Consider the following 13847-nt stretch of genomic DNA (forward strand, 5'->3'; position numbering starts at 1 on the left):
TAGACGTACTTGACAAGTTCATGCACAATCTTATATTAATATATTATATTATATTATATATTAATATTGCTATTTAATGGTGACAACACAAATTTCTTTTGAAATACCAATGATTTAGAATGTAAACAAACAAGATGGCTGTCGTTTAATTCTCCACATTCCACAGATAAAACACAGATGAGATGACACGCGATTTTGGAATTATTCGAAAACAGTGATGCTAACCCGCGATTTTTCAAATTTGCCGCCGTTTTCTATTGACAAGATTTGCTTGACCAAGAATATTACTAATGTATAGAACCGGCGCTAGACGCTGCATTAATCATCTGTCAAGGTGAAGGCCTGATGATAGAAACGGCACAGAGAACAAGTATTTGGCGCCATGAGTTGTTGTTTGGACAACGAACCATAAACGCGTAAGCGCCGTGAATTTCACGGCGCTTACGACGTTTTGATCGCGTTACAGGTTGCGATTGCGACAATTTCATTGTTTGGTATGGCTTCTCTATAATAATCTATTAATACCTTTAAACGAGCAATTCTTGTATAGGGTAAAAGTGGGATAGATGCCCCGGGAGTATAGTTGCCTTGATTGCAATTACTCTAGTTTTGCGAATTAAATAAATGTTATTATCTATCGACAGACTCTGCAACTACAACTAAGTTGACCGTGTTGCATATCTCTGTGCAATTGCATGGGACGGCTAGGTGCGATCAAAGTTTTTGCGGGATAAATATCCTCTTTCTCGCCGCGGCATCTATCCTAAATGTAATTTACATGGATTAGGCAACTATCCCATATAGGGGATAGTTGTCCCAAAATTTAGAGGTCCGCAATAATCGCCAATACTCTGGAAATATCAAAGATAATGTTTATTCCTTTCATAAAATTAAAGATAATAAACCTAAGTACCTACCCGTTTTACAAATAAGGCATCTTGCTTTTTGTACTAAGAGATAACAAGTAATTTAAAAAAGTGGGGCATCTATCCCACTTTTACCCTATTTATTTATATGTATATTTCGGGGATCTCGGAAACACTTCTAACGATTTCAATAAAATTTGCTATATGGGGGTTTTCGGGGGTGAAAATTCGTTCTAGCTAGGTCTTATTTTTGGGAAAACGCGCATTTTTGAGTTTTTATATGTTTTCCGAGTTTAGCTCGGTCTCCCTGATATTATTAGTAATAGTAACTCAATGGGCATCATACGATAATTTGCCGGAATTATAGGAGAGTAAATTCTGGTAACTTTAAATATTGTCGCATCGAAATGTGCTGAGTGAGGCTTATTTATTAATGGCAGTATTAAGGGTACCATTGAATTGAAATGCAATAACACAACGAAACCAATATTATTGGTAAGTGGGTCGTACACATTTTATTATTTAAGAGCATATTGGCGACCGCTTCTACAGCCAAACGTATTTTTACCCATTTTCCTCCCTGGATATTGACATAATGGAAAATGTTTTTACACAATTTAATGTACATATATATTTAACCTTCACGACGAGATCACGTGACCGCTTGTACAGTCACCTGCAATAATATGTTACACAACGAAGGCAGCAAAAATATCTGACACGATCTTATTTGAAGAGCCTTAAGAGCCAACGGGAGTGGTCATTTCTCCATACAAACGTACTCCTCGTTTTCCTCCGTGGTTTTTGAAGCTAGAGCAATGATTTTATCAACACAGATTAATATTGTCAATATCTGTGTCGGACCGTTTTGCATTTTTTGATATTTTTGTTTTTTAAGGCGCTAGAGCCCTTCAAAAATGGCCAAAATGGCCTAATTGACTATGCCGCAATGAGAGGCGTGGCTTTCAAAACTGATATCAATTAGCCAAAAAAGCAAAACGGTCCGACACAGATAATTTCATAATCATTTAGATTTCCAAATTTGGTTACGATTGGTTAAGTCTTGGAGGAGGAAACAGAGGAGTACGAAACCTCGATTTTTGAGATTTTTACGCAGGATTTTTCGCCTTGTCCTTATCGCACTACTTTTAGGTGCCGATTCCGTTAGCGAGACGGGTATATTTACCTAAAATATTTAAAACTCAGCTCCTGTTTCGTCATAAGAGCGTGTCACATATTTTTGCGGCCTTCATACAACGTAGTCCCCATTTTCCTCTCTGGATATTAGAATAAGAATAATAAGAATAAGAAACCATTTATTGCAGATTTATGTGTGTACTTAATTTATGCATGACCCCTTGCTACAGGCACGAAAAAAGGAAAATTAAACGGTAACAGCACGTCACTATAAAATCCAGGAAACAACAATATTTTCCATTAAAAATATGACTGTAGATGTAGGTACGCCATTTTCTACCTGTCGCAGTCATGATTTCATAAAAGTGTTCTGTTCTCTGCATTCGTAATCGCAGTTTATGCTGGTTTTAAATTTCGAACATGGATCACTCCTTCTAGATAGAGCATTTAGGCTTATGGGTGTCGCTAAGAGAGGGAGGTGAGACTAGACATTCTCTGCTCTCTATTTCCTACCACATTTGATATTTTAGCCACATGTAAGAGCCTTTTCACATTATTTAATCCATCATATCAAGTAACAATAAAAGGAAGGACAATAAATGTTACCCGTGTGTCCGGATCCACGGATAAATAAAGGAAATAATCATACATTTACAACCCGTACCCCTTACATTTCATTAAAGTGTCAAAAGGTACTCAAAGAGTTGGCTTCGGCTCCGCGCACGCCTCCCAAATGTCCGGAACTGTGAGAAGTGGTTTACATTGCCAGTAATTACATTTGTAACAATTGAAAATGATATATGGGGCATTTTCTAGCGGGGGTTATGGATAAAGGAGTAGGATGCTTTTAATAGGTGTAGCGTATTAGCGTAAATAGCGCCTATGTGTGATAATCACTCTTTGCCTCGTAAGGCCCATGCACCATACAAAGGATTTCCATTTTTAATTTGAACTTTCATTTATAAGTAAATTGGACTTCGTTTGTTTTCAATAGCAACGAAACAAAAAAAAACTTCATTATTTTGTTCATGAAAGATTTTAATTAGATTGCAACGAATACGTACGTTGTAATGTACATATTATTCAGCCTTAGGAGATTAATAAAACCATCATAAATTCATAATGCTAAATCTGTGATAAGGTAATCTGTGATTACGTATAACGTATTGTGCCCGAGTATTTACTTGTAAAATAAAAGTACTCTTGAAAATTAAAGTAACGGTAAAACAAAGGACGCCCGCGTTCTATTTTCGAAATTGAAACTTTTTAAATTTTGTTTAAAAGTTTGTGTGTGTTTCTATTTCCGTAGGGGTTTTGTTTATTAAACGAAGTTGTGGAAATAATGGGAGTTTTTAATTTCGGTTTAATTGAATTAACTGTCACATTTTTGAGGTAAAACGCAAATCGCCCTTAAATCGACAAGGGAAAATATAAAAAAAATAACTGTGTTGTATCATTTTTTTGGTGTTATTATGTGGTTGTTTATTAAAGAAAAATATAAAAAATCTATTTATAATAGTTTAGGAAAAAAACATAGGTGTGTCAAGTATGTTGGACGTTGCCAGGTTCGGCGTAAATTAATAACATAGCCGCGTAAGGAAAAGACGTCCAATATTTTGGACGTTGCCGAGTATACAGTACTTTATGTGCATATGGTTTTATTAATGAAATTCATGTTTCTTTATAATTTAATAATTGCATTTTTAATTAGAAATACAGTAACTAATAATGTCAACTTATGTAATGTAATGAATTTAAGTAAAACCTATTATTTTTGTTGTAAGAAAATTCTTAATTGAAATCGGGTCTTTCTCTCGGTGAACGAACAGAAAAAAAATCCGTAAAAATTTTTTTGCATATAGATTTGGTTCATTAAGTTGTAATACGGCAAGTAATGACTTTTTTAAACAATTTTAAATCCTTAACATCCTCCTGTTTAATTTATTTACCACAAAAACTAAAAAAGAATTTTTAATTTTTCTTTTTGCACACGTTGCCAAGTCCGACATACTGGACTTCGCAGTAGTGCAGTGTAATCGACAAGGGGCAAAATACTGGACATTCACTTTTTAAGTGTGATTACTCATAAATACAACGAATTTTTATGCAAATCATACTGCCATGTAAGAAATAGCTAGTAATTTATTGCATGTTTTAACGCTGCATAATACTGTCATATAAAAAAATATTGAAATATGGGACAACCGGCAGTCGGTCGGACTATCTTGCAAGTTCTGCGTTGTGTAGGACTTTGACAAAAATATTATATGTTCACACTCGTTCCCAATATTTATTTATTTACTCAAAAATAAAAATAAATTCACTTACGCTACCAGGAAAGTATTTCTATGCTTTAATATCTGGTGTAGATTTTTTCTTGGGATGTCTAGTATAGTGAACGTTACCGATTTAAGGGTTAAACATGGCAACAATTTAGTATGGATTTTTTTTAGTTCCACTTTATTTAATTACTACTATTTTATGTCGCACTATAATTTGTCAATTTTCTAATCTGCAGGCCTATTGTGGATGACTTTATCCACGTGATAAAATATCTGTCACTTTTTAACAGAGCGCATTGAAAGTGACGGATACCGTTTTATCACGCTGTCACGTAATGAACGACCATCATATCCGTACTGAAATCGTTTTGTTTTGACAATGCTTTAGGTGCATAAGGACCCTTCTCTGAAGGAAAGCCACACATATCTAATACCTTTAAACGAGCAATTCTTGTTTAGTTTAGATACATATTTCGGGGATCTCGGAAGCGGTTCTAACGACTCGATGAAATTTGCTATATAAGGGGTTTCGGGGTCGTAAAATCCATCTAGCTAGGTCTTATCTCTGGGAAAACGCGCATTTTTCAGTTATTATGTGTTTTCCGAGCAAAGCTCGGTCTCCCAGATATTGTATCCCTAAACGCACTAACGATTTCGTCGGGTGACAAGCAAAACTCACTAAGTACACTACTAGTACACTTGTAACTTGTAACACGGTTTATTGTCCAATAATTTCAATGATGTTAGTTAGTGACTTTTGCTTGTCACCCGACGATTTACGAGTTATTTCAGACTAGTACCCCAGTAAAGTTTCGAAAGCTAAACATGTGACAAGTGCATTGTGGTGCAGCGACTGCAACTGCTAACTTGGTACAATGCAATTGGGTTACAAACTGTCCTCGCTTGTACTTGCATTTATAGTGTTATATGCAAATGGGGCGGGGAAAATGGAGATCATAAGAGGATAGTGGACAACCGCTTCTCCATACAATCGTAGTCCTCATTTTTCTTTCTGAATATATACTGACGTTATGGACCATATTTTTACTCAAATAAATGTATATTCACATTAACCATTAATTTTATTTAATGATTATTGTTTAAATCACGAGCTTAGCGTAAATTAAGTACCTAAGTACATTATATTGTGTCAATATTTTGTTTTATTTTAAATAGGTACTTAAGTAAGGAATTAATTCCCAGGAAGCTAGAAATTATTTTAATACCTTCATATGGTCCTAAATTCGTATAATCCGATTTTGCTCCACCCGAGGAGGTGTGGATAAATTTTGGGGGCCTTGGGAGACACATTTTACCTTGGATTGATAAAACCACTCGTTGTAGAAGGGACCCACCATCAATTACAATGTCACTACCAGCAAGGTTGTTGTGGATGAGACACTGGTGAAAAAAGCTTTCGGATTTTAACACGATTATACAAAAAAAAGAATTTCAAAGTGGCGGCCATTTTTTACAATCTTTGACTACGAACTCATATTAAGTAGTGTCCGACCGAAGGTTCGGTTTCGGTTTCGGTTTCGGCCAGTTTCGGCCAAAAAATCATGTTTCGGCTGTAGTTTCGGTTTCGGCCAAAAATCAGCCGAAGCTTTCCGCCGGGCCGAAACTTAAGAAATGGTACTTCGTACTATGAAACTAAACTATGTGACAAAGACCAAAAGTTGGGGAATAAGTAGAATAACAATATTTATTAATATGTACCCACATATACTGATTCATGTATAGGTACAGAAATTAATTGGTTTATTATAAAACACAATTCCACTAATGAGGGCGCCACTAGACGGTTGACGCAGTCTTAAGAGGTTGTTAATACCTATAACGCGCACACTGTCTAATTGTATCGGAGTAAATGAGATTGGCATTGTCGCATGTTACTGGGCCTGGGCAAAGGAATAATAAGAAAACTCATCATCTTCCTCGCGTAATCCCGGAATTTTTGCCACGGCTCATGGGAGCCTGGGGTCCAATTGACAACTAATCCCAAGAATTGTCGTAGGCACTAGTTTTTACGAAAGCGACTGCCATCAGACTGACCTTCGAACCCAGAGAGTAAACTAGGCCTTATCGGGACTAGTCTGGCTTCCTCACGATGTTTTTCCTTCGCCGAAAAATAGTAGGTAAATATCAAAATGATATTTCGTATATAAGTTCCGAAAAACTCATTGGTACGAGTACGTCAAGAGTACGTGGCCGGGGTTTGTACCTTGCGACCTTCGGATTGAAAGTGCGCTCAAGGAAATATCTCGCTTTATAATACAATGGACATTGCTTGGAGTCTGTGCTACTACAACTACTTATCCTGAAGCCTGAAGCACGGCGTTGAATTCGCATGAAAGTTCGCCTCACTGGGGCACTTCGGACGTTTAGGCCCAGGTGAAGATCGGTACCCGGCCTTGCGATATTGTTAACAAAAAATTCGCGCTCGCTGCGCTCGCGCTTTTGTTTCACCCTGTATCTACAATCATGTTGGTTTGACTGGTGAATGAATAGAGTTAGACCAAGAAAATTCTGCAATTATTTTGATAGCATACGCAGTGCAACTAGTGCAAATGTTATTTATACGTCATAATTTCATAGAAATTTGACGTTTAAAATAACACTTGCACTGCGTGTGTTATCAAAATCGTTGCAGAATTATCTTGGTCTAACTCTAGTAATTTTCTTAAAAAACTGCTTAAGTAACATCAATTTCAAGGGCATTGGGTGTTGACAGCCCCATAATATGTGTGTAAAAGCGGTTTTATGACATTTTTTCAACGATTTTAACAAGTCTACAAAAGGTTCGGTTTCGGTTTCGGTTTCGGCCGAAACTAGAGCCAAAGCCGAACATTCGGTTTCGGTTTCGGTTTCGGCAAAAAAACATGTTTCGGTCGGACACTAATATTAAGGTATCTTTCGGATCCTCAGATGTAAATTTTTAACATGATTAGAGCAAACTGAAAAAGAGCAAATTTTTTTCCATAACTCCGGGAATGGAGTAAACTCGGATTACTAATTTAGAACCAAATGAAGGTATTAAGACGATTTCCAGCTTGTTGGGAATTAATTCCTGGAAAAAACTTATTTGATTGGCCTATAAGTACTTATCTAATTATGAATATCAGTCTGTAGACGTTACCATAGTATAAGAAAACTTTGTCTTCGCATATTTTTAAGACTAAACATGAGCGCGCATTTTTTCCAACTGTGGCTTTTGTTTCTTCCTAAGAAATGTGAAGATAGTTGTCTGGCATACCAACTTATCTCTGCTACTTGATCTGTCTTAACACATTGCATTAAAGTTCATTTCCGTCCACCAATATGCAAAGACAAGTTGGTATTAAAAGCTCGGCCACCGTCCATACAGCGAACAATAGCGAATTGCTTGTCATTTATACGTTTGTTTTTCCTAGGGCCGACTCCTCGAACGAGGCTCCAGCCGTGAATGGACTCACCGAATTCGGAGAGGTAAGAATGAACCTAAACATCCTACAGCTAAGCTTCATTTTACATTGGCAAAGCGAGCGAGCCCGAGCGAATTATTCTCGTGTTTCTACCAAAGTTGGATTTCGGATTTCCGTAAACTGTCTTGGCAACATCAGGTTAATTTGGTCGTTAAAGTATAAAGGTTAAGGTATAGTTTCGCGTGTGTTGACGGGTTAAATCTTTGTTTTTCCTGCCGATAATGTGCGGACAACATGGCACGAAGATAGAGAGTAGGTAATTAAGCCGGTTTTCTTTGTGTATACTTGAGGATATTACAAATATTTACGCCGTTGGGTTTTTATGAGGGACGAGATATTAAGGGCCGATTGACGTGAAAGTTCTTTCAATTTCAGAGAGGGATCGTTTGCTATACGAAATCGAATAGATGTACCTACCTAACTGTTATTTGTAATTAATAATTAGGTATATGTCGTGCAATCAGTACTCAGAGATTTGGGATTGGGATTTTGATTTTCCAAAACGTCCCGCTTGGCGCGCCGTTCAAAACCCCATACAAAATGAAACTTAATGCATATATGTACATGAAATACCTACTTACATGAAATTTACACTAGAGGTTCAGGTGGCAGGTAGTTATGTTATTGTTATGTTTACGTTCGTGGTTGAAAGACGAGCAAACACGGGGTCTAGAGTCCGTCTACGCTAACATTGCACTGTCTTAAACAGAACAAAGTTAGGCAGTGTCATTAAACGTCATATTCACATCAGTGATGACATCGCCACACTTTGTCTTTGCAAATGCGATTCAGGGTTAACTTGGCTCGGTCCAACCCTATCGTCTGTAACACACAAGACAAAAACCGGCCAAGTGCGAGTTGGACTCGCGTTCCAAAAGTTCCGTACATCACACTATTTTTAACGTTTTTTTTTCTTAAGTCCGTCTTACGGTATTCTGTAGATGGGGGGAGGGGGTCCTTATTTGCCTAGATTCTGTTCGGAAAGAGAAGAGCCGTGGAATGTATTGGGTCTCATACATTCCACGACAGAACTTTTTCTCACAGACTCTATAACTTTTACACTCTTTATTTAAAATTATAAAACAGAATAGAATAGAATAGAATTTATTCGTAAGCAAGCACAAACAAACGAGACAATACATAATATAAAAGAAAACACAAAATAATATATTATTACTACTGTTATTACTAGTATTGACGCGAGCGAGAGGCATCGCCAATAATAACAAAACGACATCATTTTCATGTCAAAATGTGAATTTGAATTGTCCTCCAGATACCGCTAGTAAAGTTTAGTCCAAGTTCAGGCACAAAAAGAAAAGGGCCCCTAGAGAAATCTAAAAACTTTTTACCAGATAAAACTTTCGGTCCAAGGTACAGTCAGCGGCAGAAGTTGCTAAGCGGGCGAGGTGTTCAAAACTACCTTGACACGCTCTTATTCTCTTAACCATAAAGTCGCGTCAAATTTATTTTGAACACCTCGCCCGCTTAGCAAGTTCTGCTGCTGACTGTACCTACTTTTTAACTTCGTTTTAACATTAAAGGTGTTATTTTGAAGGTAATTTTTGTAGGGTCGAAGTAAATCTTATATGTAGGCAATGAAAACGTATAAATTTATCAAAAAAATGTATATATATGGATAAATGATTTTATTATTTTTATATTATTTTGACCCACGTTCATTCACTGATATCTATGTGTTAAAATTGTTAAATATGAAACGGTGTCGCCACGCCATCTAGCCGAGCATAGGCCAAAGGTGTGTGCGCCATCTATCCGAGAATGACTTTTTCTTGATTTCCGACGCACGTTTTTGCCTTAGACTTTATTCTTCTTATACGAAGTTACATATGTCTTTGATGTAGGTTTTCAATAATTTGGTTTGGTCAAAATACTTAATACCCGTAAATAATTAGGGTAACTCTTAATGCGTCTTTTCTGTGGACATTACATACGTATGTAAATACATTGGGTATTTTGCCCTAAAATTCCTCAGGGCATTTATGTAAATATAAGAACAGATTGCTAAAAAACCTTATTTTTAAGGTTCCGTACCCAAAGGGTAAAACGGGACCCTATTACTAAGACTTCGCTGTCCGTCCGTCCGTCCGTCTGTCACCAGGCTGTATCTCGTGAACGGTGATAGCTAGACAGCTGAAATTTTCACAGATGATGTATTTCTGTTGCCGTTATAACAACAAATACTAAAAAGAGAATAAAATAAAGATTTAAGTGGGGCTCCCATACAACAAACGTGATTTTTGACCGAAGTTAGGCAACGTCGGGCGGGGTCAGCACTTGGATGGGTGACCGTTTTTATAGATAATGGCACGGAACCCTTCGTGTGCGAGTCCGACTCGCACTTGCCCGGTTTTTTTTACATTAGGTAGGTACATATGCCTACTTTACCGCCGTAGGGCGGGATTGAGGACAATACCTACGCGGCTATGTCATCCATTTAGAGGGCCATATGTACTGTAAAACGTTGTACAATACAAGTGCGAAAAGGTAATTGGCAACTCGTGTCGATTTACGCACTTGTATCGTAATGTACTAATACGTCACACGAAAATCGATTATAAATGTACCACGTTTTTTTCGGAAGTTGACAAGTTTCTAAAATCCGTGCTCACCACCCAAGACCCCCCCCCCCCCCCCTTTCGGCGCATGTGGGCAATGATTTTAATTGAAACTCGTAAAGAATGGTGGAGGCGGACCTGCGCGAACTTCGAGTCAGCAATTGGCGAGAGGTCGCACAGGACCGAGAAAAGTGGCGCTGTCTTGTGTCGGAGGCCAAGTCTCATTTTGGGTCGCTGAGCCAACGGAGTAAGTAAGTAAGTAAAGAAAGTCATCACCATATTAAGGGAGGCGTGAGGCTGCATGAATTACTTTGTGGTTCAAGTCACGACAGACTTGGCGAATTTTCACTATAACTTTGACTTATGTAATTTTTCTTCATCTTAGAACATTTTTATTCATTTAAAGTTAATTACAATATACATTTTCAATATTTACATAGGTATTTTATCAATTTTCGACGACCCCTAATGTCACCTGAAAATAGCTAAATTTTTTAGAAATTGTCTTTTTAAATATACGTAACTAGAGTTAGACCAAGAGAAATCTGCGACGATTTTGATAGCACACGCAGTGCAAGGGTTATTTTAACCGTCAATTATGAAATTATGACGTATAAATAACACCCGCACTGCATGTGCTATCAAAATCGTTGCAGACTTCTCTTGGTCTAACACTAGATTAGGTACTTTTTGCTACATCGCATTGGGCAACTGTTATGATAGCTGTAAAAATAGAAAAAACTTCGTGAGGACATACACCTTTAAATGTTATACTTTTAAACGAGCAATTCTTGTATATTTATTTATATATTTCGGGGATCTCTGAAGCGGCTCTAACGATTTCGATGATTTTTTTTGGTTTCGGGGGCGAAAAATCGATCTAGGTAGGTCTTATCACTGGGAAAACACGCATTTTTGAGTTTTTTTATGTTTTACGAGCAAAGCTCGGTCTCTCAGATATTGCCAATATTAAATAGGGTTAGGACTCTGTATTTATTACGTTGCTGCTGTATATACAATTAGTGCTTAATTTTAAAAAGCCTCACGTCATAAGGTGTTAAATCATTTTATGCCTAAAATGCCTTACATCATTTTCGAAAGAGCTGATACTCTAAACAGCTGAACCGGTTTTTGTCTTACATTGTAGATGTACAGATATCCGATATCGGATCGGACAATGTGAAAACGATCACGCTTGGACCACATCATCATCATCATCATCAAAATTTAAGAGCATGGCTCTTGTCGGTGGAGTATGCGCCAGTTTTCGCGCTCCTGGCCAGGTTTTTTAGGTCCCTGTAAGACACGACATTTGCTTTTGCTTTCAGTTGTTGTGTATAACCTGCTCGTGGTTTTCCTCTTCCTCTCCTAGCTTCAATCTTGCCTTCTAATATAGTTTTAAAGAAAGTGTCGTGTCTTATCAAGTAACCTATCATTGGACTTGGACCACACACGTACATAAACCTGAAATTTAGCCCATCGTTCAAGAGATGAGAGTCGCGACGACGCAATTCTTTAACTGTATCCATGATTCACGACCGTACATCGCCAACTGTTAACTGTACATCGGTGGACTTTATGCCTTTTATAAGGTCCACCGACGTACAGTTAGGAGTGTTTCTGTTTGTACGACTACCTGATGTGCCGAAAGAAACATTCCTTAATTGCGAAATTTTTCACATAGGAAAGTCTTAGAAACTTGTCATATTTTTGTACAGTCAACGTCAAAGAAATGTTTACATTTTTCGCCTTATTACAAAGGAGTAAGGTGCAAAAGTGTAAACATATTTTTGACGTCGACTGTACCTAAGGGGATGGAAAGTTTCCGAAACGTAAAAAGGAAATTTCTTAAATTTCTTTGAAATATCCGATTTTTATGAAACATTCCGCAACTTGCACATATGTACCATCGCCCACACTGTTAACTGACAGTTCGTAAACCTTATTACAAAAGGCATAAGGTCCACTGATGGACAGTTAAGAGTGTTGCTGTTTGTACATGCGACTAACGCAATTGCAATTTAACTTGAAACCATGTGCAGAGTTTTAGAACGTTAAATGTATTCGTTTACTCTGACGCGTCAGTTTTAACCTTTCAAACGCCTCACGACGAACGGCGTCATTGTGAACCTTCTATAGCGCGCGGCGCGTCATAGTGAACCTTCAATAGTGCGCGGCGCGACATAGTGAACCTTCTATAGTGCGCGGCGCGTTATCGTGAACCTTCTATAGTGCGCGGCGCGTCATAGTGAACCTTTTATAATGCGCGGCGCCTCATGGTGAACCTTCTATCGTCCGCGGCGCGTCATGGTGAACCTTCTATAGTGCGCGGCGCGTCATGGTGAACCTTCTATCGTGCGCGGCGCGTCATAGTGAACCTTGTCGGAATGCACGAAGATTGATATTGGGCTGTTGCAGCTAGAGCGCTTCAGTTGACGTCTTTGGCGATCAAAGCGATACTAAAATGTATTAAAAAGAATCCGAAATCCAGCTCAAATGTTTACATTCAACTATTACGGCTTATTACACGCGTGTAAAGGTCCTTTTCCCCAACCGCCATGGCAGGATGACAGCTTCCCTCCATATCTCATTAAATATTAATCCTAGCGAAAAAATGTATAAAACCTTTTTGTAGAAAAAAATATGCAGTTTACTTCTGTATGCATACATGTTTTGCTATATGCCACCGTTTACGAGTTATTCACGATTAACTAAGGGACCTTTACACCACCCACCACTAGTTATAAGTTGTTCCATTCCCTGACCGATTTGTTTCCATTGTCAACAGAAAGTGGTGAAAGAGATGAACCGGCTCGGCATGCTAGTGGACCTGTCACACGTGGGTGAAAACACGACCCGGGCTGCGATCAAACTGTCAAAGGCCCCTGTCATTTTCAGTCATTCCTCTGTGTACAGTCTCTGCGCGCATAAGAGGAACGTACCGACTGACATCATTCACTCTTTGGTAAGATTCGTAATTGATTTATTTAATTGTGTTAGTGTATAATTGTTTTCCATCGTATTTTCTCATAAACGTTCGTATTTGTCATGCTACGTCAATCAACCTCACGAGACTGACTGAAATACCAAGACATTTTCCTACGTTTCCGTGAAAATAAGATGGAAAATAATTATGCACAACATCTGTAGTGTAAGTAACTGTACATAATTAGGCATTAAATCACAAGGGTTCATAAAACGAACTGAAAACGAGTTTCATAAAAACATCATACGAGTTTGATTATTTAACAGTTACATAAACTACTATTAGAGTTTAAAAGTAAGGTATCTTTATGCAACAGGCGCACAAAATCGGGTTGATTGTAACGTTTTGTAACTCCTGCCCTCAAATTTTAAGAATCAATTAAATTTCCATTCCCCTGGGTCGTTAACGTTATGCCGCCGACGACTCAAAGTATGACGCAGCCAGGCAACTGATAAGGCCAGTCCAGACGGGACAATTTTCCGCCTAATCTGATTAAATTGTCTGATCAAATCAGGTGGTGTTGACGCAAAAGT

The 13847-nt window shown here is 37.9% G+C and overlaps 1 protein-coding gene across 1 annotated transcript in view; it reads left to right on the forward strand.

Annotated features, from left to right (window-relative positions):
- Positions 1 to 13847, forward strand: part of LOC134805155 (dipeptidase 1-like) — a 132942-nt gene that overhangs the window by 74478 nt on the left and 44617 nt on the right. The window contains exons 11-12 of the mRNA XM_063778456.1: positions 7699 to 7753; positions 13117 to 13293. Of these exons, the coding sequence (XP_063634526.1) occupies positions 7699 to 7753; positions 13117 to 13293 (232 nt within the window). The remainder of the gene's footprint in view (positions 1 to 7698; positions 7754 to 13116; positions 13294 to 13847) is intronic.

This window comes from Cydia splendana, chromosome Z, assembly GCF_910591565.1.
Source record: "Cydia splendana chromosome Z, ilCydSple1.2, whole genome shotgun sequence".
NCBI lineage: Eukaryota > Metazoa > Arthropoda > Insecta > Lepidoptera > Tortricidae > Cydia > Cydia splendana.